Source organism: Coffea arabica, chromosome 8c (genome assembly GCF_036785885.1).
Source record: "Coffea arabica cultivar ET-39 chromosome 8c, Coffea Arabica ET-39 HiFi, whole genome shotgun sequence".
In the NCBI taxonomy this organism is placed as follows: domain Eukaryota; kingdom Viridiplantae; phylum Streptophyta; class Magnoliopsida; order Gentianales; family Rubiaceae; genus Coffea; species Coffea arabica.
This window is the reverse complement of record NC_092325.1, coordinates 23,638,296-23,664,540: the sequence shown is the minus strand read 5'-3', so window position 1 is coordinate 23,664,540 and position 26,245 is coordinate 23,638,296. Positions and strand designations below refer to the sequence as shown.

The 26,245-nt window shown below is 35.9% G+C and overlaps 1 protein-coding gene across 4 annotated transcripts in view; it reads right to left on the bottom strand.

Annotated features, from left to right (window-relative positions):
• The window catches only part of LOC113714526 (uncharacterized), a 31,604-nt gene extending 12,063 nt beyond the window's left edge, over positions 1-19,541 (bottom strand). For 2 of the 4 annotated variants that reach the window (XM_027238413.2, XM_072062319.1), the window contains exons 1-5: positions 19,239-19,541; positions 14,334-14,461; positions 14,031-14,216; positions 3,317-3,385; positions 3,162-3,218 (exon numbers count right to left, since the gene is read on the bottom strand). In XM_027238413.2, the coding sequence (XP_027094214.1) occupies positions 3,162-3,218; positions 3,317-3,385; positions 14,031-14,216; positions 14,334-14,461; positions 19,239-19,401 (603 nt within the window). In that variant the 5' untranslated portion in view covers positions 19,402-19,541. The remainder of the gene's footprint in view (positions 1-3,161; positions 3,219-3,316; positions 3,386-14,030; positions 14,217-14,333; positions 14,462-19,238) is intronic. The other 2 variants (XM_027238411.2, XM_072062320.1) reach the window with 1 other exon arrangement.
• Between the last annotated feature and the right edge of the window lie 6,704 nt (positions 19,542-26,245).

Sequence of the window (26,245 nt, the reverse complement as noted above, 5' to 3'; positions counted from 1 at the left end):
ATTTTGGATATACATGATGAAGTTCGACGCCGGATTGCTATCAACAATGAAAGGTACAAGGAACATGCAAATTTGAAGAAGAAATTTGCAGAATTTGAAGAAGGGAATGAAGTTATGGTTCGTATTTGGCCAGAGAGATATCCTAAGGGCGTCTACAAGAAGCTACATTCAAGAAGTGCAGGTCCTTTCAAGGTTCTCAAGAAAATCAGCTCAAATGCTTAAGTTTTTGAGTTACCCGCAGATATGGGGATTAGCAACGTGTTCAATATTGAAGATTTGACTGCTTAGAATGGTCATTTAGATGATTCAGCAAATACGACTTCAAAGGCTGCTCTTCCACCTCCTACACGCTTACATGAAGCAATTGAAGATGTTCTTGACCACCAAATTGTGTCAACTAGAGAGGGCGGCTACCAGAAGTATCTTGTTCATTGGAGGGGCCGACCACGTACAAATTGTACATTAATTACTGAATCTAAATTTCAAAATCAGATCCAAATTTCTATGAGAGGTATCAGGCTATTAACTCGCTAGGGTCGAGTTTTCTCAAAATGGGGAGAGATGATAGAGATAAGTGGCAAAAATCCACTAAACTTTATAGAAGCTGTGGGAGGGAAGCGTCACATGCCCAAGCAATGATTTGGCATGCTTTTGATGACAAGGAACCAACTTGAAAGTTGGTTTGAATCCTATCGAGTTTGTTTTCTGATTGTCACCAGCAAGGGTATTTTAATAATTTAGTTTTCACTAGCAAGGGTATTTTAGTAATTTGGTTAGCTACAGAAATTTTATGTTTATGGTAATTTTCTGTTTAGTAATTATTATTGATAATTAGTATTGTAGTTATTATGGGAATAAGAAAGTTTAGCTTTCTAGCTTTCTGCTAGAATTCTATTCTAGTTAGGAGTCCTAATTAGGATTGAAGTTGGCTTTGTTCTAGTACCTATAAATGGAGAAGTCCAATTTTATCGTTAATAAAATTTTCCTGTAGACTCAATGTCTTTCTGAGCATTGTGTGATACATCCTAACTTTAAGTGTGATGCCTAAAGATTCCTAGGAGTGATTTCTAGAATTACTAATTAGATTTTCATCTTCTTAAGCATATTTTCTCATCCTACTCTTCCAAGTTGCTATTTTAAATTACGGTGAAATTCGATATCTGAGCTTTTCTACAAAGCTGTTGTGCCTACCAAGTCTTCATGCTGCGTCACCTATGGATACCCCAATGGATCTTTAAATTATTGCTAGGACTGGGGAAGCCTCTTAATAATCCTAGAAAGTATCGAAGGCTTGTTGGATGATTAAACTATCTTAAAGTAACGCAACCTGACATATCCTAGAAGGCTTGTTGGACTGGGGAAGCCTCTTAATAATCCTAGAAAGTATCGAAGGCTTGTTGGACGATTAAACTATCTTAAAGTAACACAACCTGACATATCTTCCGTGTTTCAGTTATCAGTCAATTTTTGGACTTCCCGTGTGATACTCATTGGAATGCAGCAATTCACATCCTTAAATATATCAAAGGAGCAACAGGCCAAGTATTGTTAGATATTGATAGAGCAAACATGCAAGTAATTGGTTACACTGATGTATATTGGGCAGGATCGCCTATTGATCGTCATTCTACCACAGGGTATTGTATTCTTATAGGTGGAAAACTAATATCTTGGGAAAGTAAAAAACAAGATGTGGTTGCTAGATCTAGTGCCAAAGCTGGATATCAAGCTATGGCTATGGCTACATGTGAACTAATATGGCTCAGACAATTGCTCAATGAATTGCATTGGGGACTCCTAATCCAATCAAGTCGGTATGCAATAATCAAGCTACATTCAACATTGCCTCCAATCTAGTCTTTCATGAGAGGACTAAGCACATTGAAGTTGATTGTCACTTGTGAGAGAAAAGTTGATTTCCAAAGTTACTAAGATACGGCTTCTTAGTTCAAATGATCAACTTGCAGATTTTCTCACTAAGTCACTCAGAGGTCCTCGAATAAAATATGTGTGGCAAGTATGGTGCATATGATTTATATGCTCCAGCTTGAGGGGGAGTGTTGAATATGTCTAGATACATTAGCTCAATTAGAGTGAGTACCTTAGTTATAGTAAGCAGCTGAATTATAGTGATTAGATAGCCTAATTATACTAGCTTGATTTTAGGATCTTGATTGATTTCAATCTTGCATATATATGGCTGTTGTATCTATTATTCTATATGGAAAAAGATTACTCCCAAGATATCTCTGTCCTCTTTTGGTCAAGAAACATAGTAAACACTACTAAGAGAACTCTTTAACCCTGAATTATTATGAAACGTCAACTCAATTGTATCTAGATGCAAATCTCCAACTCCTCTTGGCACTAGTGGCTTAATGTTGTTTTAAGCTAAATATTGGTAGTTGCTTTAATCCATAGCCGCTGGTTCCAATAGAAACTGGATGTGAACAGAATGGGGCAATTGACTGCTCAAGACAATTCACCACTTCCAAGTTTTCTTAACTCAGGCATATTTTAAACGTGAAGAAAGTGAAGGAAAGGTAGTCACTCTTTCTTTTCTGTGTCTGGTTTGCCAAAAAGTTATTTTATTACCAACATTTTTCTACATTCTGTTTCCCACCATATCATAGGAAAATTAAGTTTGATACACTGTTTAGTAATAACCACCAACTCTTCAAAGTTTTTCTTACCAAACAAAGATATAAAGCAAATCAAATTTTGCTTCAGTGCATGTTATTTCTCACATATCCTTTCCTCTAATGAAAAGCCTACACCTAAATCCATTAGGAACTTATTTGCACTTAACGTTTTTTCTTAAAATGCTAACCAACCAATTTGTTCAAGGTTTAGACCAACTAATTGCACTCAGCATATTGAACCAAATAATTCAATTGAAATTAAGATTAAGTGCAATTCAATTCCAAAAGGGTGAAGTATGCCATTTACTCAATACAACATTTGATAAGCAACAATTGAGAGAAAATTGGCTCCATTCTGTAATAAGAAAGGAAGGAAAAATCCTAGCATATCCCACCCATAAAAGGTAAAGAAAAAGTAATGGTCAAAAAAACAAGCAGCATCCATAAAAGGAACAGAAATCATCAGAATTGAATAGATACTCATTAAATATAGTAAAACAAATAAACTAGCTTGGTTACCTCAATCAGCGCAATGCTTCTTGATGTGGCTTCAAACTTTGCTTTCATCATCTCCTCCTGTACAGGAGAATAACATGAAAAACACGTGTGGTCAATTGTTCGAACCTCATGAATAGAGTTACAAAAATACTTTAACCACCACATCAGTTACATGCCTCAGCCATTTGAAGAGCACGTTCAGTTTTTTGTAGCCTAGCCTTCTGTTGACTAACAATGTTTTGGAGCTGCAAAAAGGAGACAGAAACACCAAAAATATTAGCTTGTGACTCTAGATTTGTTTGAAGTATAATTAAATGCCCGATCTTTCAGAAAACAAACTCAGATATCTAATACTTCTGCATAATTAACAATTAAAAACCATAACACTTTTATATATAAATATATATATGTGCACATTAGCATGGCATACCGTCTACTGTTCTCTATTGCAAAAGATTCAAAAGCATTTTTTTGGATGTAATTTGCCTTTCTTGATTTTCTACCGGCTCTATAACACAGTTCTTTTAGTATTTTTATGAAATCTACATAGTAGTTTAGTCTTTACCCACCCTTTCCAAAAGAAGCAAATAACAAGAGAAGAAATCAAACAGTATAACAATCTACCCTACATAAACCTGCAAAAGATTGAATGTGTAAAAGGTTACATGTACGTCAAGGAACATGCCTAAATTAGTTGTAAGAAGCCCATACATCAGGGTACATGCCTAAGCAACATCCACTACAGCATAATTATCTCAAAATTCTTCACCTGAACAAAATGAAGATTACAGAATTGGAATTCATCTATTGGAGGGTAAATCGCCAATACAAGAAGTCGCAATAACTGACCCAATCGAAATAAAGCATACAAGCATGCAATCAGCTAATACCACTAAGCTCATCAGATAGAAAGAAACTTAAGCAAGATTGTAGGCATTTGCATATATTACTCTAGCTATTGGCGAAAATGGTGGTGGTTTATAAAATAAGAAGTGGATAGTATAGGCATTCAAAGGGACCCACAAGATGAAAACTATCCTATTTGACTTCAACTGTTTAAGAAAAGAGTAACTATAACAGGTTTTACAGCCTTAGCTAATCCATATGAAATAGTTATTCACTAGCATTTGCAGCAGTCTCTAGATGTTCAAGGAAAATTACATTTAAAAAAAAAAAGGGACCAGAGTTTCCTTCTGACCAAGAAATTAGAACATATTTGGAAACACTCGCAAAGTGTAAGACCTAGACAAACTAGTTACCTCAAAGCTTTGTCTACTTGAGCCTTTTAAGAAATTACCAGGTGTTCAATATGGGGAAATCCTTTGAGGAAACACATATAACAGCCAGGAGCTAGTGTAGCTTTGAAAGCAGGAAGTCAAGAGATAGAGCCTATAGGGGAAGCATGTCTTGGGATTACTATCAATGTTAATACAATATTTTTTGTTCGACTCTCTGCTAGGTTTTCTTCCTTTTGATGGTCTTTGGCCTATTGTCACAAATGCACATAATCGTCTTAAGTTACCTTTTCCTCCAGCTGTTAGCTTTATCGAGGACTAGCATCTCTTAGTCTTAGTTAAGCTGCTCTTTCTGCAGTGGAAGTCAGCTTTATCTTCCCTGTCTGAAAGAAGGAATTCGACAGAGTCGGTCTTCGATGAAACGGTTTCGTTTCTACTATGATGCTGTTGCAAATTTTGGTAGTTAATGAAAACTTAACATTCAACTACTAATAATTTTTGCAGTTTGTCTGTAAAGATGAGTAGATAGGGCTCTGTTTTAGTTTAATTGGTCAAAAATAGTTCATGCTTAAGGGCCATTTTTTGCTGTTGTTTATGAATTACAGTAATATGGGGACAATCATTGTAATTTCTAGATTTGATATAACAAAGCTTGGGAAGATTTTTGGTGGTGATTTTGGCCTCTTCTCTCAGGCTTTGGTTGATTTTAATATCAAAGATGAGAATAGAATAGAACTTGACATGCAGTCATGCAGACAATGTTGAGAGTTAAAAAATTATCAGGGTATTGACAAAGGTTGACGACAAAGACAATAATGGGTAGCTGTTGTAGAATTTACCAGGTGTAGGGTTATCTGTTTAACACATGAAGTAAAGAAGATGACCATAAAAAAGCAAAACAGATATGAAAGGAAAAAGAAGAAACAAATTAAAGAGGTGGTTAATTCCCACTGCAGCAGAAGTAACAAACATGAATTTTCAGAAAAAGGAATTCTAAAATACCTATTGCTATTAAGTGTTGATTGTTGTTGCAGTTCCAGAATGTATCAAAATATAGAGATACAAAATGGGTGAAAAGGGGGGGAAAAAAAGATAACATTAGTTTATGCATGAGGAGGTCATTGTGTGGAGTTCTTGAAGCCCTCACCAGAGTACCATGACATGAGCTGCTGATGACCAAGTTTCAGTATTCTTCTTCTTAAACTTTGCTCTATTTTCCAGGTTCTCGAGATTATTGATGGGAATAGGACTAATAACTTTACCCCTTTTGTGCAGTAATTTAATATCAAAATGTTTGCCAAAGATAGTACATTTCAATTCATTTGGAGGAAGTCATTATTTTCTTTTATCTTTTCAATAATATCAGCTTTTCAAAAGCTTTTGTTTTCTAACAAAATTAAGCCACCTACAATATACAAGTTCTTTTTAAAATGTTGAAAATCCGAAGCTTCTTGGTATTGTTCCACTAATCGTATATTTCCACCCACAAGAAGTAAAGCGTCTTAGCCTATGCCTTTGCAATTCCAAACTAAATAGTAGACAGGGAACAGCTTTTCTTCTGATCTGCATACAACTTAATAGATGCCTGATCAGTTTTCTTTCAAAGTTCATGAGATGCAGCAGTAAAATGCAGGCATCGTTTAAGAAACTGCTGGATGTAGTCTTTGTAAGACAGCTGTCAAACACGACAAAATTCTAGGTGAGGAAAAATGTTCTTGAAGCTATGGTTTACAAGCTCTTGCAGGATGACACAGACTAATCCTACTAATTCCCATGTCGCCCCCTGTTTGAGCGGGTTTTCCACATGGTATGACTTATACCACTAAACTAATAATAGCAGCCAATTCGTGGGATAACATAATCGCTAGAGGGTATCCCGGATAACAAAATAGTTTGACATGGTTAAAATATAAAATGACTTTTTTACACTCCTTTGAACTTATTTTCGTACATACAACAGTAAGTCTACACCAACCAAGTATAATATCAACAGTCAATGGGTTAACGAGTAGGAAACTGTTATCTTAAATAGGATGAAAAATCCTAGGACGAGTCTTCTCAGGACACAACCAATCCCAAAATGACTCATCCTCCCTTATCCAATTTGCAAAGCAAATAAGCCCTTAGTGCTAACGTGAAATATACTTTAAAGTTGTTTTGCATGATTGTAAGAGAGGTGAATATAATTCTTTTTTTTCTATTTGGTGCCATAAGGGCACGCGATAAGCTAACTAAAAAAGGAAGGCGGATTCAATATTAACGCTTAAAATTACCATCTCCCCCCCACCTGAATTGCAACCATTCATGGATGAACTAAGACTGGGCCCACTTCTTATTGTGTACCCTTGTGGCACCAAATAAAATAATGCTATACAATTTAGCAGAAATAAATAATTCTTTAACCTTATAACACTCAATTTTGCCATTCTCATCTCCCCCGTGTAATTAGTCCACCCCATATAGAAGGCATAAAGTTTATAATTAGGATTACCACTGATGTCCAAAACCATTTAATTGGACACCACAATATCAGCATCCAATTCAATATCATCCTATCAATAGAACTAGTGCTTTGGATAACAGTAGAGTATATAACCAGCAGTACCACACTTCCGTGACCCACTCATGCACGAAAATCAAACTTCCGAAAACAAGAAACATATTGGATATAAGATCTTTAACCTCAAAGAATGATGCCACTATTAGGTCCAATCCCAAAGTAGAAACTCATTTGTTTCTTCAAGCTAAGTCAGCCACTGTAATTACATGTATGAATGGTACTGTTGTAGTCAAACACTTAACAATGTGAGGTCAATCAATTGATCGCCAATCTGATGTAACCTAGGAGATCATTTCATAATGAAGTAACGTCAATGAATGACCAATGAAATGGATACTATGCTATGAAAAGACATGAAGCTCATTGTACGGGGAGCATTTTTTCCAACATATCATTCAGCTTTGCTATTTCTAGTGTAAAACATCTCCTCTGAAGAATTATTTGTCAAATTTTTGCAGGTAACAGTCCTACACCTTCTAGTTGCTAGATTATAATCTTCTTAAATTGACGCAGCACGAAAACTTGGTAGGCACAACAGCTTTGTAGAAAAGCTCAGATATTCAATTTCACCCGAGCTTATAGTAGCAACATGAAATAGGATAAGAGAATATGCTTAAGAAGGCAAAAAACCTGTTTAGTAGGTCTAAGAATCATTCCTAGGAATCTTTAGGATGTATCACACAACCCTAAGAAAAGACATTGAGTCTGCAAGAAAATTTTATTGACCAAAAGTCTGACTTCTCTTCATGGTGAAGTAGTTATTTATAGACACTACAACAAAGCCAACTCCAATCCTAATTAGGACTCCTAACTAGAATAGAATTTTAGTAGAAAACTAGAAAGCTAAGCTTTCTTATTCCCCATAATAACTAAAATACTAATCGCCAATAATAATTACTAAACAGAAATTACCATAAATAGAAAATTCCTAGAGCTAACCAAATTACTAAAATACCCCTATTGGTGAAAATCAGAAAATAAACTCCATAGAATTCAAATCAAAATCAGAAAAGTTGGTTTATCATCGTGATGACAAGGAACTAACTTGGGAGTTGGTTTGAATCCTATCGAGTTTGTTTTCTGATTTTCACTAGCAAGGGTATTTTAGTAATTTGGTTAGCTGCAGGATTTTCTGTTTATGGTAATTTTCTGCTTAATAATTATTATTGGTGATTAGCATTTTAGTTATTATGGGGAATAAGAAAGCTTAGCTTGCTAGCTTTCTACTAGAATTCTATTCTAGTTAGGAGTCCTAATTAGGATTGGAGTGACTTTGTTCTAGTGTTTATAAATAACCATTTCTCCACAAATTCCTAGACCTACTAACCAAATTTTCGCCTTCTTAAGCATATTTTCTCATCCTATTCCTAGTTACTAATTCAAGTTCAATTGAAATTCAATATATGACTTTTTCTACAAAGCTGTTGTGCCTACCAAGTGTTCGTGCTATGTCAGTTTTGATATTAGAGCAAGGCTTTCCCATGACAACAAGAAGTGGGTTGAATTTTAGGGGTCGATACACAGACAAGGAACGGGATAACATCATTAATCTTCTCTTGAAGAGGGTTGATGTGTTAGAAGACAAAGCTTTTAATACTGAGCAACAACAAACTCCTGAATCTAGAGGCAACAGTGGGTCCAAATATGGGTCAAAATCAATGGAAAGGCACCAGAGCATCCCGAACAGCCTAAAGACATAACCGGGAATCAATCTGGTAGGAGTGAAAATAGATTAAATCAATCTTTTGGAAGGCCACGAGCTTCTCTTCTTGACATGGTTGATGAGATTGTTCAATTGGCAAGGCAAGGGAGACAAGACTCTTATCATTTTGCAGGAGACATCACAAAAAAGATAAGAGTTGATATTCCTGATTTCAATGGAAGAATTGAACCCAAGGTTTTTTCTGATTGGCTTGCTACTTTGGAACACTATTTTGATTGATATGATATGATTGATGAGAGAAAAGTTAAGTTTGCTATCATGAAACTTGCTGGACAAGCCCAAGTGTGGTGGACAGGAGTCGAGCATGATCTTCAACTTGCTGGATAACTAGACTTAACATGGGAAGAGATGAAGCTGCATTTGAAGAGAAAGTACGTGCCTCTACATTATGAAGCTGATCTTTTTGATGATATGAATAGCTTAAGGCAAGGAGGAATGACAGTTGCTAAATATATGAATAAGTTTGAAGTGCTGAAAATTCACTACGGAGGCACCGAAAGTCCAGCACAAGCTTTATCCAGATTTAAGTTGGGTTTGAGACCTGAGATTCGCAAAGAATTGATGGGACATGATATCTACACAGTTGATAATGCATTCCAAGCAGCTCTTGGATTTGAAAAGAGCCGGCAGTAGCCACTAATTCAGAGGTTCAATGCTCAAGGTGGGGAGGTAGTTCCTAAAAGATTTGCTGCAAATGGAAAGCCATATAAATCAGTAGCAACTCAAGCAACTTCCCAGCATGCAAAGACAAAAACTAAGGCTTCCACAATCAATGACAGTAACAAGAACAAAGATGGATGTTTCAAGTGTGGTTTGAAGGGACACATGGCATGGGAGTGCCTGAACAAGAGAAACTTGCACATTGGTGCCGATTTCAGATGTAAGGAAAATCTAGAGGTCGAGGAAGATGAAAATGCCGATTATTTGACTGAGATGGCACGACTTAATGTTGATGATTTGGAAGAGGAAGAAGAAGACATGTCTTATCTCTCGGTTGTGAGCGTATCCTCAATGCACCAAAGTCACAAAAGGAAGACTGGTGAAGAACTTCAATCTTTCAAAACTTAGTTTGCTATGGACAAGGGGCTAGAAAGCTCAGTATTGATGGTCGCAGTAGCATGAACATGGTTTCAGAGTCTACTGTACAACGGTTAAATTTGCCTACAGATCCACATCCTGAACCTTACAAGGTTGATTGGATCAACAGCTATTCTGGTAACGAGATGTTACTTGGTGTCCATTAAACATGGTCCTTACAGTGATTCTATATGGTGTGACGTTATTCTAATGACTGTTTCCCACTTACTTCTTGGTTGACCTTGGTTATATGACCAAGATGTGAATCATAATGGGAAGTTGAACACTTACTCATTCAAGTTTAATGACAAGCAGATTGTCTTAAAGCCCATGAGTGCTAAAACTATGAAGTAGTTTCACAAGAAGAAACCAACCAAACAAGAGAATTCAAAGGATAATGAAGTGATCGAGACGAGGAAGAAGCCTCTTCAGATTTTGAGCAAGAAACAATTTGAAAGGGAGAGCAAGGAGCAAAAGGTTATCATGGTATTAGTCTTCAAAGAGGTGAAAATTTCAGCAGTTGTCAACTCTCAAGAAGTGCCTCCAGAAATTGTCAAATTACTGTTTGATTCTGATTTTGCTGATGTAGCTCCAGAAGATTTGCCGCATGGACTACCACCTATGCGTGATATCCAGCACGCAATAGATTTCATACCAGACTCGCAACTCCCTAACTTGCCTACCTATCACATGAACCCGAGTGAATCTGTTGAACTTAAGAGACAAGTGGATAAGCTCATGGACAAAGGACATATTCAAGTCAGCATAAGTCCTTGTGTAGTGCCGGTTTCATTGATTCCAAAGAAAGACGGAATCTGGAGAATGTGTGTAGATAGCCGTGCAATCAACAAGATAACAATCAAGTATAGGTTTCCCATACCTAGACTTGATGATATGATTGATATGATGGCTGGTTCAACTATCTACACTAAAATTGATTTGCAAAAGGTGTACTATCATATCAGAATTCGTCTGAGTGATGAGTGGAAAACAGTCTTCAAGACAAAGGATGGTCTCTACGAGTGGCTAGTGATGCCATTTGGCCTCTCTAGTGCTCCCAACACCTTTATGAGATTCATGACATAGGTATTTCAGCCCTTTATTGGCCGTTTTTTGGTTGTCTATTTCGATGATATTTTAATTTACAGTAGGAACAAAGAGGAGCACATTAACCATCTTCAACAAGTAATGAGAGTTCTTCATCAAGAAAAGCTCTATATCAACTTGAAGAAGTGTACTTTCATTGCTCCTAGTGTTGTATTTTTGGGTTTTGTCGTTTCAAATGAAAGGATAGCTGCTGACCCAGAAAAGGTGAAGGCAATAGTAAATTGATCGGTTGCAACTAATTTGAAGAAGGTTCACTGCTTCCATGGGCTAGCTTCGTTCAACAAGCAATTTATGAGGGCGTTTAGCTCTATTATGGCTCCCATCACTGGGACAAAAGCTACAACTAAGGCTTATGAAGAATTGAAGAAGCAAATGACCGAAGCTCCAATGCTTAGGCTACCAGATTTTTCTAAGGTATCGCATGTGATGCTTCTCATTTCTTAGTCAAGAAGGTCATCCTATTGCTTATTTTAGTGAAAAACTGAATGAGGCAAAGCAGAACTACTCTACTTGTGACAAGGAATTCTACGCTGTTATTCAATCTATTCGCCATTAGCATCATTATCTTACTTATAAGAAATTTGTGCTATATTCTGATCATGAGGCCCTCAAATATATAATTCTTAGAAAAAGTTCAGTCATCGGCATGGCAAATGCGTTTCTTTCCTGCAACAATACAATTTTGTTATCAAACACAAGGCAGGTGTTGAGAATAAGGTGGCTGATGCAGTTAGTCGTGTGCATCTTATTCTAACTACTATGGCTGTTCAAGTGGTTGTTTTTGATTCACTTGAGCAAGATTATCCTCGTCGTAGAGATTTCAAGGTCATATATGAGGATTTAATAGCTGGTAAGCAAGCAGAATATGCTGGTTTTTCCATCCATGATGGCTATCTTTTCAAGGGGACTCTACTTTGTGTTCCTAGTACTTCGCTGAGGGAGGAGTTAATTTGGGAATTACATGGTGGAGGTGCTGCTAGACACTTCGGACGTGACAAGACAATTGCCATGTTGCAAGATCATTTCTATTGGCCAAGTATAAGACATGATGTTGGCAAGACTGTTGCTAGATGCCGAGATTGTCAATTGGCCGAAGGGTGAAAGAAAAACACTAGTCTTTACATGCCACTACCCATTCCACATAAACCGTGGCAGGATTTGAGCATGGATTTTGTCCTTGGACTACCAAGAACATTGCAAGGTTATGATTCTACACTAGTAGTTGTGGACAGATTTTCGAAAATGGCTCACTTTCTCCCATGTGCCAAGACTTCGGATGCTGTCCATATTCCTAAGATTTTCTTCGAAGAGCTAGTTAGACTTCATGGACTGCCAATGACTATAGTTTCAGATAGGGATGTGAAGTTTATGAGTTATTTTTGGCGGACTTTGTGGAAGATGCTACACACAAAACTCAAGTTTTCTTCTTCTTTCCACCCACAAACGGATGGTCAGACAGAAGTTGTCAACCGTAGCCTTGGTGATCTACTTCGGTGTTTGGTTAGTGATCATGTTTCCACTTGGAAACAAATTCTACCAATGGCAAAATTTGCTTACAATATTTCAGTGAACCGATTAACTGGTTATAGTTCTTTTGAGGCTGTAACGGGAAATAATCCTCGCAAACCAATTGATTTGCTTCCAATACCAGTTAGTGGTCGTCCAAGTGCTGAAGCTGAGGCTTTTTTTAAGCATATTTTGGATATACATGATGAAGTTCGACGCCGGATTGCTATTAACAATGAAAAGTACAAAGCACATGAAGATTTGAATAAGAAATTTGCAGAATTTGAAGAAGGGGATGAAGTTATTGTTCATATTCGGCCAGAGAGGTATCCTAAGGGTGTGTACAAGAAGCTACATTCAAGAAGCGCAAGCCCTTTCAAGGTTCTCAAGAAAATCAGCTCAAATGCTTATGTTCTTGAGTTACCGACGATATGGGGATTAGCAATGTGTTCAATATTGAAGATTTGATTGCTTATGATGGTCATTTAGATGATTCAGCAGATAGGACTTCTAAGGCTGCTCTTCCACCTCCTACACGCATACGTGAAGCAATTGAAGATGTTCTTGACCACCAAATTGTGTCAACTAGATGGGGCGGCTACCAGAAGTTTCTTATTCATTGGAGGAGACGACCACGTGCAGACTGAATTTCAGAAGTTGGATCCAGATTTCTCTGAGAAGTATCAGGCCATTAACTCACTGGGGTCGAGTCTTCTCAAGCCGGGGAGAGATGATTGAGACAAGTGGCAAAAAATCCACCAAGGTTTATAGGAGGCGTGGGAAGGATGGGTCGAATATCCAAGCATTGATTTAGCATGCTTTTGATGACAAGGAACCAACTTGGGAGTTGGTTTGAATCTTATGGAGCTTGGATTCTGATTTTCACCAACAGGGATATTTTAGTAATTTGGTTAGCTGTAGGAATTTTGTGTTTATGATAATTTTCTATTTAGTAATTATTATTGGTAATTAGTATTTTAGTTATTATGAGGAATAAAAAAACTTAGCTTTCTACTTGAATTCTATTCTAGTTAGAAGTCCTAATTGGGATTGGAGCTGGCTTTGTTCTAGTGTATAAATAACCATTTCTCCACAAAGAGAAATCAGATTTTTGGTCAATAAAATTTTCCTGCAAACTCAACGTCTTTTCTTAGGATTGTGTGATACATCTTAACTTTAGGCGTGATGCCTAAAGATTCCTAGGGTGATTCCTAGACCTACTAACCAAATTTTCGTCTTTTTAAGCATATTTTCTCATCCTATTCCTAGTTGCTTATTCAACTTCGAGTGAAATTCGATATCTATTTTTTCTACAGAGCTGTTGTGCCTACCAAGTGTTCGTGCTGCTTCATAAATTCTATCAGTCAGCTCTTGCTAGCACTAAAGTGGAATCTTAACCATAGATTCAAGGTCAAAGTGCGATTAAGAGCAGGGTAGACGGGGGTAAGCGCCAGTCAAGACCGACAAAAGTCTTAAACTGCAGTACTTAAAGAATAAGACATATCTCGCCCATCCCTATACCCATGATGTTTCCAGATAATTATCAACGTGCAGCACACACCACAGAAAAATGCATGATCATAGAAACAGTACCATAAAGGGATTTTTCTTCTGCATACAAGGCATGAATGAAAACATGCAAAGTAGTTTCAGCAACAATCACAAAACTAATTAAAACTCACATTCTCAAATTCTGAATTTAAGTTAAGTGCCTTCTTTTCCTTTTCATTCACCTGAGCTTCTAATGCCTCTTTTTCCTTATTTTTCAGATCAATCTCCATTTTAAGTTTCTCCACCATTTTCTCTAGTTCAGCAGCTCGTGCATGAGCCTTGTTGACCACTTCCTCAGCATCTAGAGTTCCTTTTTTCTAACCAATAACAAGAAACATGGTTATTGCAACAATAAATTTTTCCCAAATCTTCAAGTTTTTATTTTAAAAAAAATGAAAACACACATGCAAGATTAGAAGGAATCAATTATTCACCTGCAGAGACACTATCTCACTCTGCAATGAAGAAATGCTATTAGATTTCTCTTTAATCTTCTTCTCCAGCTCAGAAATTGCATCATCCTTCGCTTTCAACTCTTCATTCTTCTCCTTGATATGTAACTCTGCAGATGTAAAAGCCAAATTATCAAGCTATGCTAAAGCAACTAAACATTTCATCCATCATATTGCACATAACCAAAAAGATGAATCTACATCTCAACTCCAAAGAACAATTGATGAAAAGAAGTCAAGCTACTAACAGAATCAACTTTTTAAAAAATTTAGATTTTTGAGAATACCAATGTTCCCCCCAAAAAAAATTTTTGTGGAGGCAAGACATAGTTAACAAACTAGCATCACATGCATAAACTCTGCAGGACATATCCAACACTGGAAGCATAATCAGTTTTACGCTGAGATTTTAAGAGTTCTTAGATTACCATGTTGCAGTATCAACTTAACTATTTGCCATGTATGGATGTTTAAAAGAACATAATCTCATGCTATTAAACCAATAAATAAACCATTAATAGAGAGTATCACACATCACATCAAATATTACATTTCTTGGAAAGTTGCACAAAAAGTTACTAGAATCATTAGCATAGCCATCTTTAAAATCCACTACAATCCTAGGATTAGGAGAATATCTCAAGATCTTTTTTTCCCTAAGCATGATCACATCAACTATTACGTTTCAGCAACAATAAGTGCCTAAGCCATATTAAGATTATGAGCTTCAAAAATTTTTGTGCTTGAGCTTTTCCTTCAGTACCTTCTAGATTCACATGGAGAATAGGATACTCCACACCAGTAGAATTCAAAAACTACAAAAACAACTGGTTTGACAACAGGAAAATAAAATCCACTACAATGCTCAGATTAGGAGAATATCTCAAGATCTTTCTTTCCGTTTTTGGGGTCACAGAACAGGTCATTACGCTTACCAAGAATCCTAATAGTATAGCAAAATCAGATTACTGTCAAAGCAAGATGCATGTTTAGACATCGTGTCTTGGAAGAAATAGGAATTGTATTTTCACTTAGATAACAGAATATCTTGAAAGATTCAGGAATACCAATAACACATCAAGAATCTATTCCTTTAGCACCCATATTCTGCAGAACACCTAAAAGTTACGTGCTAGAAATATTAATAGTGTGACCAGTGGAAATTGTTACTTTTTACCAATTTAAGTTCATAAGCATTAAAGTGACTATTACCATTACTAGTCTTTATTGAAGTAAGGGTTTCTTTGCATGTAGATACAAATCTTAGGAGCTTTTGGAAAACAATTATTCAATAACTACTTATTAAAGTAACTCTACCATCAAATATCCAAGCTACTACCGTTAAATATCCAATGATGCTAGGAAGATAGGACATGTATAACCATTTACATTAATAATTATCAGCACTGATAAGAAGGAAATACCAGAAGAATTGATTTCAAAGAAATGAATACAAGATCTGATCAGCATAATTTAACTACTCAAAATGGGTTAAGACAAATAAACCTGAGGGAACTCCAATGGTGTAAGCAATAGATATTCCCTTTTATAGCTGAAAAGAACTAAAGCTAGAAACTACAAGGGAGGCAAACATGACACTAGTAGTGTGAGGAAGTTACAAAGTTAACTTTTCCAATTAATGGAAATGGGAGGGAGATGTGGCTGCTATATGAGTGTGTTGTTAAGGAAGCAGAGAGTTGACAACTTTTGAGATAATTGAGGAAGAGAAGAGATAAAGCAAAGCAGTAGGTTTTGGGTTTTAATTTGCAGAAAACAGAGAAGATCTTTTCTGATTTTATGTTGAAGCAAGACGTGAAGATTTTGTATTTTATATTCTCTATCATAGGATCCCATGGACTTCTTATAGTACTGTCATTTAAAAGAGTATTAGTTAACTTTAATATGCAATTTTGGTACTTATTACTGTCAAGTTTTGAGCCCTAATCAGAACTAGGTGAATGACTAGCCTAATTTCTGCCCTGAAATTGTTTGGCCATTACATATTCCCTCCTAGGTGAATGACTAGCCTATATTCTGCTCTGAAAAGGTTTGGCTGGTACATATTCCCCCCTCAACCCACTATCATCTCAAGAAATATAAAGCGTGAAACCTTGTAAAGCACTATATAAGCCATGAAAAGTTTCAGTTCATAGAATCAGATGTGAGGATAACTTTAAATTTCCATTTCTGATCTTCAATAACTTGGAACTTCAAGTGTCGACGCAGGAGCAACAGCCTGAGAATTTGATAATCACAGTATCTCCAGTAAGTAATTTTAACTTTAAGACCATCAATCCCAACCCTCCCCCCCCCCCCCGGCCCAAAAAAAAGGGGAAAAAGTCCAAGAAGGAAAATACAACTCAACTTTTCGGAGTGTGACCACGTCATCCTCTATCACCTCTCCTCTTAATATAGAGATTCCAAAGGAGGAAAATACAACTTGGCTTTTCAGAGTCTGACCACACCAATATAGAGATTCCAGAGAAAAACACAACTCGGCTTTTTGGAGTCTGATCATGTCATCCTTTACCACCTCTCCTCTTAACATTGATATTCCAAAGGGGTGGGGAATGAAAGCAACAAAAAGAATTCACTTTTTGCAAAGCTTTTACTTTTCCCAGAAATTACTCCCAACTCAAGAGCTAAAATATTCAACTATAATATAGTAAGTCAGTGCTCCCATAGAAAACTGTACTCAAAAAGTAATTCTGGTGCAGTAAACAAGAAGAAAAATTACACAGCCAAAAGTAACAAAAGATATTAATTAGCTAAACAAGTTAGAATATCACCAGGAATGACGTAAGAATATCACCAGGAATGATGTAATTCACACATGCCACAGTCAAAGATCATGTTTGTTGGAAAATGACTAGAAACGTTACTAGCTTCATGTTTAGAGTGATCTCTAGTTATAAACATTGTTACCCTTAATATGATGTCAGTATGAACACGGTCTGTACAAAGTTTTCCTTTTCAAGCAATTCTTTCTCTCATGTTTTTCCTTTTCAGCCTCCTAACCGTAGGCCATAGAGACCTATGGATAGGTGACTTATAAGACTATAAAGCCGGCTGATTTGACAGCCAGAAAACAAAATCCAAAATAATGTCCCTATAGGATTGGGGAATTTCTTGAGACAAACTTTAAGCATCCATGCATCCAAAATGTTAAAAGATCAACTTTATTGGAGCCCTTCGATATAGCATAACCTCCTACAGGCAAAAGGAGGACTTCAGTCTGTTGTTTCAAGCACTAAAAGGTGGATAGTATTTTCACTCGGAGAGAGAAGAAAATTTCGATAAATTAAAGTACTTATAGCAAAATGGTTTATTTCCTCACCGCCAACATTCTTCTTAAGGTGCATGTAACCTGAGCCCATCTGTTCCATTCTAATTTACCAATTGAATACTCCATTCCAACTAGGTGCATCTCAGAAAAACCCTGTGAAAGGTGCCTTCAGTAGGGCCCAATTAATTATCACTTCAACAACCTCATCTTTAGCCATCCCTCCAGTGAAAATTAACAGGGCCATAGTCCATTTAATTGGAGATAAAATCTTTTCCTTGGAAAAATAATTTCAGTGGAAGACAGTATCAGGGAAGTATTTAATTTGTTGGTCGTTTTCAGGTGTTTGGTTACTGTTGGAAAATCAATGTTTTCATGAATCATAAATCCATTAACTCCATACCCTCAAGAGCTGTTCAAACCCATATCTACCACCTCAATCACACCACTCTCCTGAGTATCATCTACACACCATACACCACAACCACCCTCCACCACATCTACACCACCCCTACCATCGTTCTCAGATCAAGTACAAAATATATATATATATATATATAGCAACAGCCACATGAGGAACCAGGATTCCTTTTCAAATCAACCATAATCATTGGTAAAAAATTAAAGATGATGATAAAATTATTCAAAGATCTAAATATCTCACCACAAATCCAAATTTTCAAAAGCATATTTGGTAGCAATATTTATTCCTCTCCTTTGTGGCAAATCTCAAAAATCCTTCTCCCTTCTAAAAAAGAAATTCTCCAAGTTTTCTTCTCCCTCCTCTACCAACAATCTCCACCTTTTCCTCTCCAGAACTGCCTTATTTCCACAGGTATAATTCATTTTTGCATGTCTTCCATGAAGATGTAGCATGGATATGTGATAGGTTGGATTGAGTGGGTATGAAAAGAAAGGCTCACAATGAAAAGGGGAGGAAATGATTGCCTGCAATGTTGCCGATGAACTTTGGAAAGGAGTTTCCTTAAGAACTTGACTATGTCTAGATAATGTTTCTCAATTCTTATCAACCTCTTTCCAACAAGACAAAGGCCGCCAGATGGGGTGAGTGAGTGGAATATAACTTCCGTAGGTTTAATGCTGAAGTTGTTTTATACCCACTTATGTAAAATATTTCTTCAGTGTAAGTTATTTTCAATGGCTTAAAACGAACTAAACAAAGGAAGTTGATGAAACATTTCCTGGAAACATTTTTAGTCGAAAGAAACAGACCCTAAATGGTCAGAACTCCCTGAGATTTTCACACTTATTCCTTGTCCTACGAGAAACCTCAATTATTCAGCATAAATCTATGATCTTCTTTGGGATTTATTAGTTTGACATTGACGGCCCAGAAAACATCATCCTTTCCATTATCCCACCTTTTAGTTAGAAATTTCACAAAAAAAAAAAAGAAAACAGTAAATGCATAATTGTCAACCCTCTTGACATACAAATTTTCCTGCAGACCTACGAAACAAGCTACAAATGTCAATGATTAGTGATAATTTTCCACACCAGAGCTCTCAAATGAAAACAAATTCTAAATATAGAGCAACAAGAAAAAACAAAGCACTAGCTTAAGCCAGAACTTTAGTACTAACCAAGAGCATCAATCCTGGATTTGAGTAGAGCCAATTCAGCTGACAAATCAGAGCCATCCTTGGAGAAATCATCGACAACACTCCCAACATCATCCGCAGTGCTCTGAAGGAAAATTAGGGCAAGAAAAATAGAGAATAGGAAAAAGGTGTTGCAGGAAGCCATCTGAGACAGTGGAGAGGAGACCAAAGCCAAGGCTTCGCCGATCAAAACACCAATACTGATTCTCGAATTTCAGATGGAATCCTTTTTCATCTTATAATATTAGCATACAAGTACAGCTGGCTGTTGGGGAAATAATTGTCTTAATGGCATTAAATAACAGTTTTCCTGGGATTTTCTTAAATACCTTTTACCACTGGAGCCATGAGTCGCCTCACCAGATTTGAAAAAATATAAGGGTTAATTACATTTAGGGAAAATCGTCCAAAAAATCCCTCACATTTTATAAAATGACTTTTTTCGTCCCTCACTTTTAAAAGTGTAACTTTATGTCCCTTACATATTCACATCGATCAAATTTAGTCCCTAACTAGGTTTCCGATCATTTTTTTGCCGGAATTCATCACGTGCCTTGCACGTGATCATTTTTAAAGGGTAAATTTGTCAAATTATATTTTATATAATCTGATCTATAATCCTTCACATTTTATAAAATAAATTTTTTCGTCCCTCACATTTTATAAAATGATTTTTTTATCCCTCACATTTCACAAAATGAATTTCTCCATCCCTCACATTTCAAAAAATGAATATTTCCATCCCTCACTAATTATGTATGTGAGGGAAACCCTAAAAAAAAATGTGTGTGAATACAATTTGTTTAAACACAAGTATATGTTTATTTGATTTTGCTTAATAATACGAACAGCATAAATATATGTATGTGTTTATTTGATTTCACTTAACAATACGAATATCATATATTATACGTGATCATTTGATTTCATTTTGTATTAGCTAGTAAATAACCTTGCATTCATTGTCAAGTTAGCCAATAAAGCTATTTTAGGTCAAAATGCAATAAGAATATGCAAATTAAGGTTCTATTGGTAAATATTAGTCATAATCATACAAAAAGAGAAGATAACCCACAAGTTGGGCTCAATTACATACATGTGTTTATACTATTATTATTATACAAAATCAATTAATGTGTTTAAAAAAATGTATTCACACACATAATTAGTGAGAAATGAAAAATTCATTTTTTGAAATGTGAGGGATGGAGAAATTCATTTTGTGAAATGTAAGAGATGAAAAAAATCATTTTATAAAATGTGAGGGACGAAAAAATTTATTTTATAAAATGTGGAGGACTATAGATGAGATTATGTAAAATATAATTTGACAAATTTATCCTTAAAAAATGATCCTGTGCCTTGCACATGATGAATTTCGGCCAAAAATGATCGAAAACCTAGTTAGGGACTAAATTTGTCCGATGTGAATATGTAAGGGATATAAAATTACACTTTTAAAAGTGAGAGACGAAAAAAGTTATTTTACAAAATGTGAGGGACGTTTTGGACGATTTTCACTTACATTTACTGGCCCAAGTGTTTGACCAAACTGCTAGTCGGTCTCTGAAATTTGGCCAAATAACAAAATGAACCTTCTCAGCGAACAATCACTCCCTCACTATTTATCGATAAATCCAAGCTTCTCGATGTCACGCCCCATTTTTCACAACAAAAAGGCTTTTACAAAAAAATTTGTTTTTCATTTTACAAAAATAAGTAAAAAGAGGCCTAAATGGGATTTTAAAAATACAACAGTTTAGACTCAAAACTTAATCTAAAAGAATTTTAGAAAAAAAGGAAGTCGTCACTTGATATCTAATTTAGGTATACTAAGTCATCCAAAAATGTTTTTGACCATAATTATAATAAAATAAAAATAAAATGAAACCCTTTTTGACAACTCTAGATTTTTGAAAATGAGAGAAATTGAGTTTGGGAGTTACAGTTGAAAAAAGAGAAGGCAAAGGTTCGATGGATTCAAACCTACGACACCCTTTCAACATATTGTAAGTTAGTTACGAGATTTAGTCAAAATTTTCTTAATTTAATCTTTAAACTTATCACATTTGGATATATTCTTATATGGATGCAAACCAAACTTAAAGAAAATATAGAAAGAGGCAAAATGTCCATTTCAAGATCTAATTGATACAAATCACATTAATTGTGTAATTGTGAGGACTCGCAAAATTACTTATTTTAAATCCCTATTTCTAACTTATTTAAATATTTAAATACTTGTTTGCTTCGAATGTTTTATTCCAACCTTTTTAGACCTAACTACATGGAATTATGGCTTACATATATTTTTAAAATGACTAGTTACCAAAATTAATTTTTAAAAACTCATTTAGTGAGAATAGTGAATACGCGTTTGGAGGTAATAATCGATTCAAGGGTTCAATGAGTTTGGAAATAGAAAACTTATACATTAGTCTTAAAATAGTTATTTTTATTTTTAAATCCCCAAGTACTAGATAGTTGTACCATCGTTATAAGAATTCCTTAAAAATTTCGTATTATCGCGCACAAATCGGAAGTACACGTTTTCGCGAGTGCAATTATTTGAGGGATATTAGACTCTTATTTTTAGACTATTAAGAGTGAATAATAATAGTATAAATGGAAGCGCATTAAAGATTTAGGACACAAGTAAAACAAATTCGAGAGAAAATAAGTACGAAACGCGCACGCGCGCATTATTTTCTTAGTGGATTTGGAGTAATTTTGGGCCACGTATTTTAAGCTTCCATTAGAAGCCAACTACATCAGATTTTCCTCCCTCACACACCCTCAAACAGCCGAACCTCTCAAGGAAGAGCAAGACCAGAATTTTCTCCACCCACTCTCCTCAATCTCTTGCTTCAATTCTTCATCAAATCACTCCAAAATTTACACACAATTTGCAAATCACTTAGTAATCATCTTAAACTAGGAGAAGATGTAAGACCCCGGTTAGTCCTTAATTTTGATATTATTTGAATAAGGAATATTAGCATTATTTTTTTTTTTGCTATAAAACCTAGTTTTAAGGTTGGTGGTAATTCTTTAACATGTTATTTTGCTTAAATAATTTGAAAATTCTAATTTGGAATATTACTAAAATCTCTAGTGTTACAATCCATTAGAAACCCTAAGTTGGATTTAAAACCTTTGATTTTGCCCATGTTAAAAAGTATGTTGTTGAGTTGCTTTTATGTGGAATAAGGGATGATTAAGAATGGGTGATTAAGATAGAAGGGTGGTTAGTGAAGTGATTAAGTGTGATTAAAGATTTTAGACTAGATTAAATATATAATCTATGGAGTTAATTGAAAGCTTTTCATATATTTATGGGTAAGAGTGCAAGAAAGAAAAAGTGAAGGTGTAAGGGCTAAAGAGCAAAATTCAAAATTTTGTGTGATTGGTTGAAGTGAAAATATCTTTTGGAGTTTTTGACTTATATTATACCAAGGAAATACAAGCTAAACATAGTTATAAACCAAACAAACTTCAAGAGAGAGAAAGAGAAAGAGAGAGCCGAGATTGAAGCCAAGGAAAAAGAGAGGATTTCTTCCAAGTTCATCCAAGTTTTAGCCATCCATCTTGATCTTGGAGCTTAGGGCAACAACTTGGGCACTTGCTTGTTGTAGTTTCATCACTTGCAAGGCTTACTTGAAGATAAATTATCTCACTTAGAAGTTGATTTTTGGTGAATGAATCTTGAAGCCATGAAAGTGATTCTCTTGTTGTGGTTGAACACTTTTATGGTTTATATGGTGATTATAGTGTAGTTTGATGGTTTATTTTGGTGATATATTGCTGTATAAAATTCGGTCAAGGTTAGGAAGAAATTAGGGTTTCTTGCTTCATGGTTCTTTAAGTTGATTTGGTTATTTGACTTGTAAATAGAATCTTTGATGTATTAATTTTTACTTGTATGGTTGGATCTTAGCAAAATCCAGTTTAGTCATGAAACCCTAGTTTAAAGGGAAGTTAGTTTAGTTGAGTTAGGGCTTAAATGGTTAGGGTTTAGTTAGTTAAGATTTTGAAGCTAGTTGGAGCTAGTAAGATTAGAGTCTAGACCATGGTTAGTGTTTCTAGATTTTGGGGTTAAATTGGGAAAGAAATTTCGGGTCTCTTGTGAAACAATTAGGAGCTAGTATATGCGTGTTTTATTTGGTACGAAATTGGTTAGAAAACTTGCATGAGAACCATAGAAACGGATCATGCGTTTGCGACACGCGAAACCGTTCAAACTGGAAAACAGGGCAGCTCAGAACCCAAACTTTGGCTCCATTTTTCTTTGTGCTACGTATTGATTCAGGGTTTGCCCAAAACATGAAAGTTGTAGCTTCTTAAGTCTTTGTTGTGCCTGCAAAAGTTTAGCCCAATCCGATTAGTGTAACTCTAGTTATGCCCAAAACAATGTAAGGTGTCAGAATTGCCGTTGAAGCTGGTCAGTTCTGAGCACGAACTTTGGACCCGTTCTTCCCTATGCTCTGTACTGATTCAAAGTTTGGTCACAACATAAAAGTTAGAGCCTTATGTACTGGATGTCTATTTCTTTTGAAATTTCCTGACTTGCATTTGTGAGCAAGGAGTTATGGTCATTCAAACATACCCTGTCCGTCAGCCTAAATATGAAATTCTAGAACAGTTTGTCCCAATTTTGACCTGTAACCATTGAGATCTGGGTTGAGGTATTTTCATGAAAATTGTAACCCTTCTTCTTAACTTCGCAACGGTACTTCATACACCTTAATCCGACATTCATAGTTTAACTTATGGTCAAAACGGTTTAGGGTAGCAAATCTGCCCGTTTCCGTCTTGCCGGCCATTTCCGTTTTGCCGGCCGTTTCCGAGCGCGTGTGTGTCCGTTTTGCCGTTTCGCTTTATTTACGCATTTTAGTGGTCGTTTGTGGAATAATGTAGTGCAATCTTCTATTACAGACGGTGGTGAGTTAGACGGAGCCAGTGGGGCCTACTAACTATTATACGTGGCGCGATTTTCGCACTTTTACTATCCTTGTTCTTTGTGTAAATATTCGGGCTGTTTCTATATATAACTTGTGTCACGCCCCACTTTTTGATAGGTGGTGTGTGTGAAAGTAGGGTGTGTGTGAAAGTAGTGTGTATGTGAACGTGTGTGAAAAATGAAGATAAAAGGCCGTGGGACTTAAAAATGCGACGATTTGGCCAAATAGAGTTCAAAAAGTGTTTTTTTGTATGAAAAATGGAGTCGCCACTTGGTATGGAGTTAGGGTGTACCAAATCACCCAAAAATTATTTTTGTTTTTGAAAAAGCAAAGTAAACAAACCCCTTTTTAAGAACTCTTAGGTCTTCGTAACCAGAAAAAGGGATCGGGGGTCACATTTAATAAGGGAGAAGGCAAAGGCAAAGCCTAAGGCACTCCCTCATCCTAGCCAAAGCTAGTTGCGTGACTTAGCCCCACTTTTCCTAATTTTTTTCTACCCAAGGTATGTATCGCATGTTGGATGTGACTAGATGAATGCGAAATGGAAAGGAAAATGCAAACCTAAATCTACATGTCTCTTATGAGATTTTTGGTCCCAATCACATGGATTTGTGATGGCCAATAGGAAGAATCTCATAGAGGTCATAGGAAAATGCAAATGAAGATTCAAATATGTGCAAGTGTGAAAATGTATGAAGGATGCGAAATGTAAAAAAGGGTAAGTGCAAGTGTGCAAATGTGATAAAATAAAGGTGTTCGTGTGTAAATAGATGAAAAATAGAATAGTAGATACATATAAGTGTAATTTTGAGTGCCATTTGTGAGGTGAGAAATAAATAAGTGGTAAAAAGATGTTGAGAAAGTGTGGATTAAGAAAAATGAGAAAATGTGATTAAAAGGTGAAGAGGTGATATAAAAAAGAATGCAAGTGTATGACCCTAAGGGGATGCATCAAGTCGGATACGGGAAGGACTTCTAACTTTACGACTTTGGTTTTCCCTTGGATTAGAAGGAAGAACTAGCGTGCAAAGGCTATTTTGTAGCCAAACTCGCTCGTTTCCCTTATCGAAAGGGGACTCTCAAGCAAATGTACCCTATAACTAGCATGAAGATACAAAAAGCCTAAAATAAGGGGAAAAGGATTGGAGGAGCATGCCAAATGATAAAAAAACTAAGAAAAATGCATGAAATGTAGTGAACATGCAAGTATGCACTAATGAAAAGGGGATGGCCTATTGGGTCTAGCATTGGACTAGCCCTTTCTATAAATGAGCCACAACTAGCGTTGGACTAGTGTGGTGACGTACATTCATCCATCACATTCATCCATGGCTATAGAAAGCAAGTAGACATGCCAAACACTCATAAACACATAGCACATAACACTTAGCATGCTCAACTAGATGCAAGAGCCTAATAAAGCAAATTAACACATAGCAACAAAAGCAAGCAATCAAGCTAATAAACCTATTACATTTGCTAGCTAGGCACACGTCTTCAATAGGTCTTCATCAAGTGCTTTCCAAGCCATATCTATTACAAGCCAAGAGGTGTACACATACCCCATAAAGAATAACTTAAATAAAAAGCAAGAGTAAATGAAATAAAGGAACTAAAGAAAGGCAAGGAAAGCAAATTAGACATGCAATTTTCACTTAGCACGTTGGATCACATAGGAGAGACAAAAAATGGATAAAAGAAGTTATACCTCCCTTGAGTTGATGCCTTAAACGGAGTGAAATCACTTATTTATCCTCCAAAATAAAAGAAATGGTCAAGGTACCAATTTATTTAGAAAAACTAAAGAAAATAAGCAAACACAAGCTCACTTGGTCACAAAGCCCCTAAAGTCATGACTTAATTGCAATTGAAACAAAGCATAGTAATTAATTGAAACAATCATGCAATGAAGTTGTAAAATTAAAACTATCAAGGACCAAATTGAGGAGATTATTTAATTGATTGGGTCATAGCAGCATGAGTTAGGAGTCAAGGGGTTAAAAGGCAATTATTGAAAGTTCTTTCCAT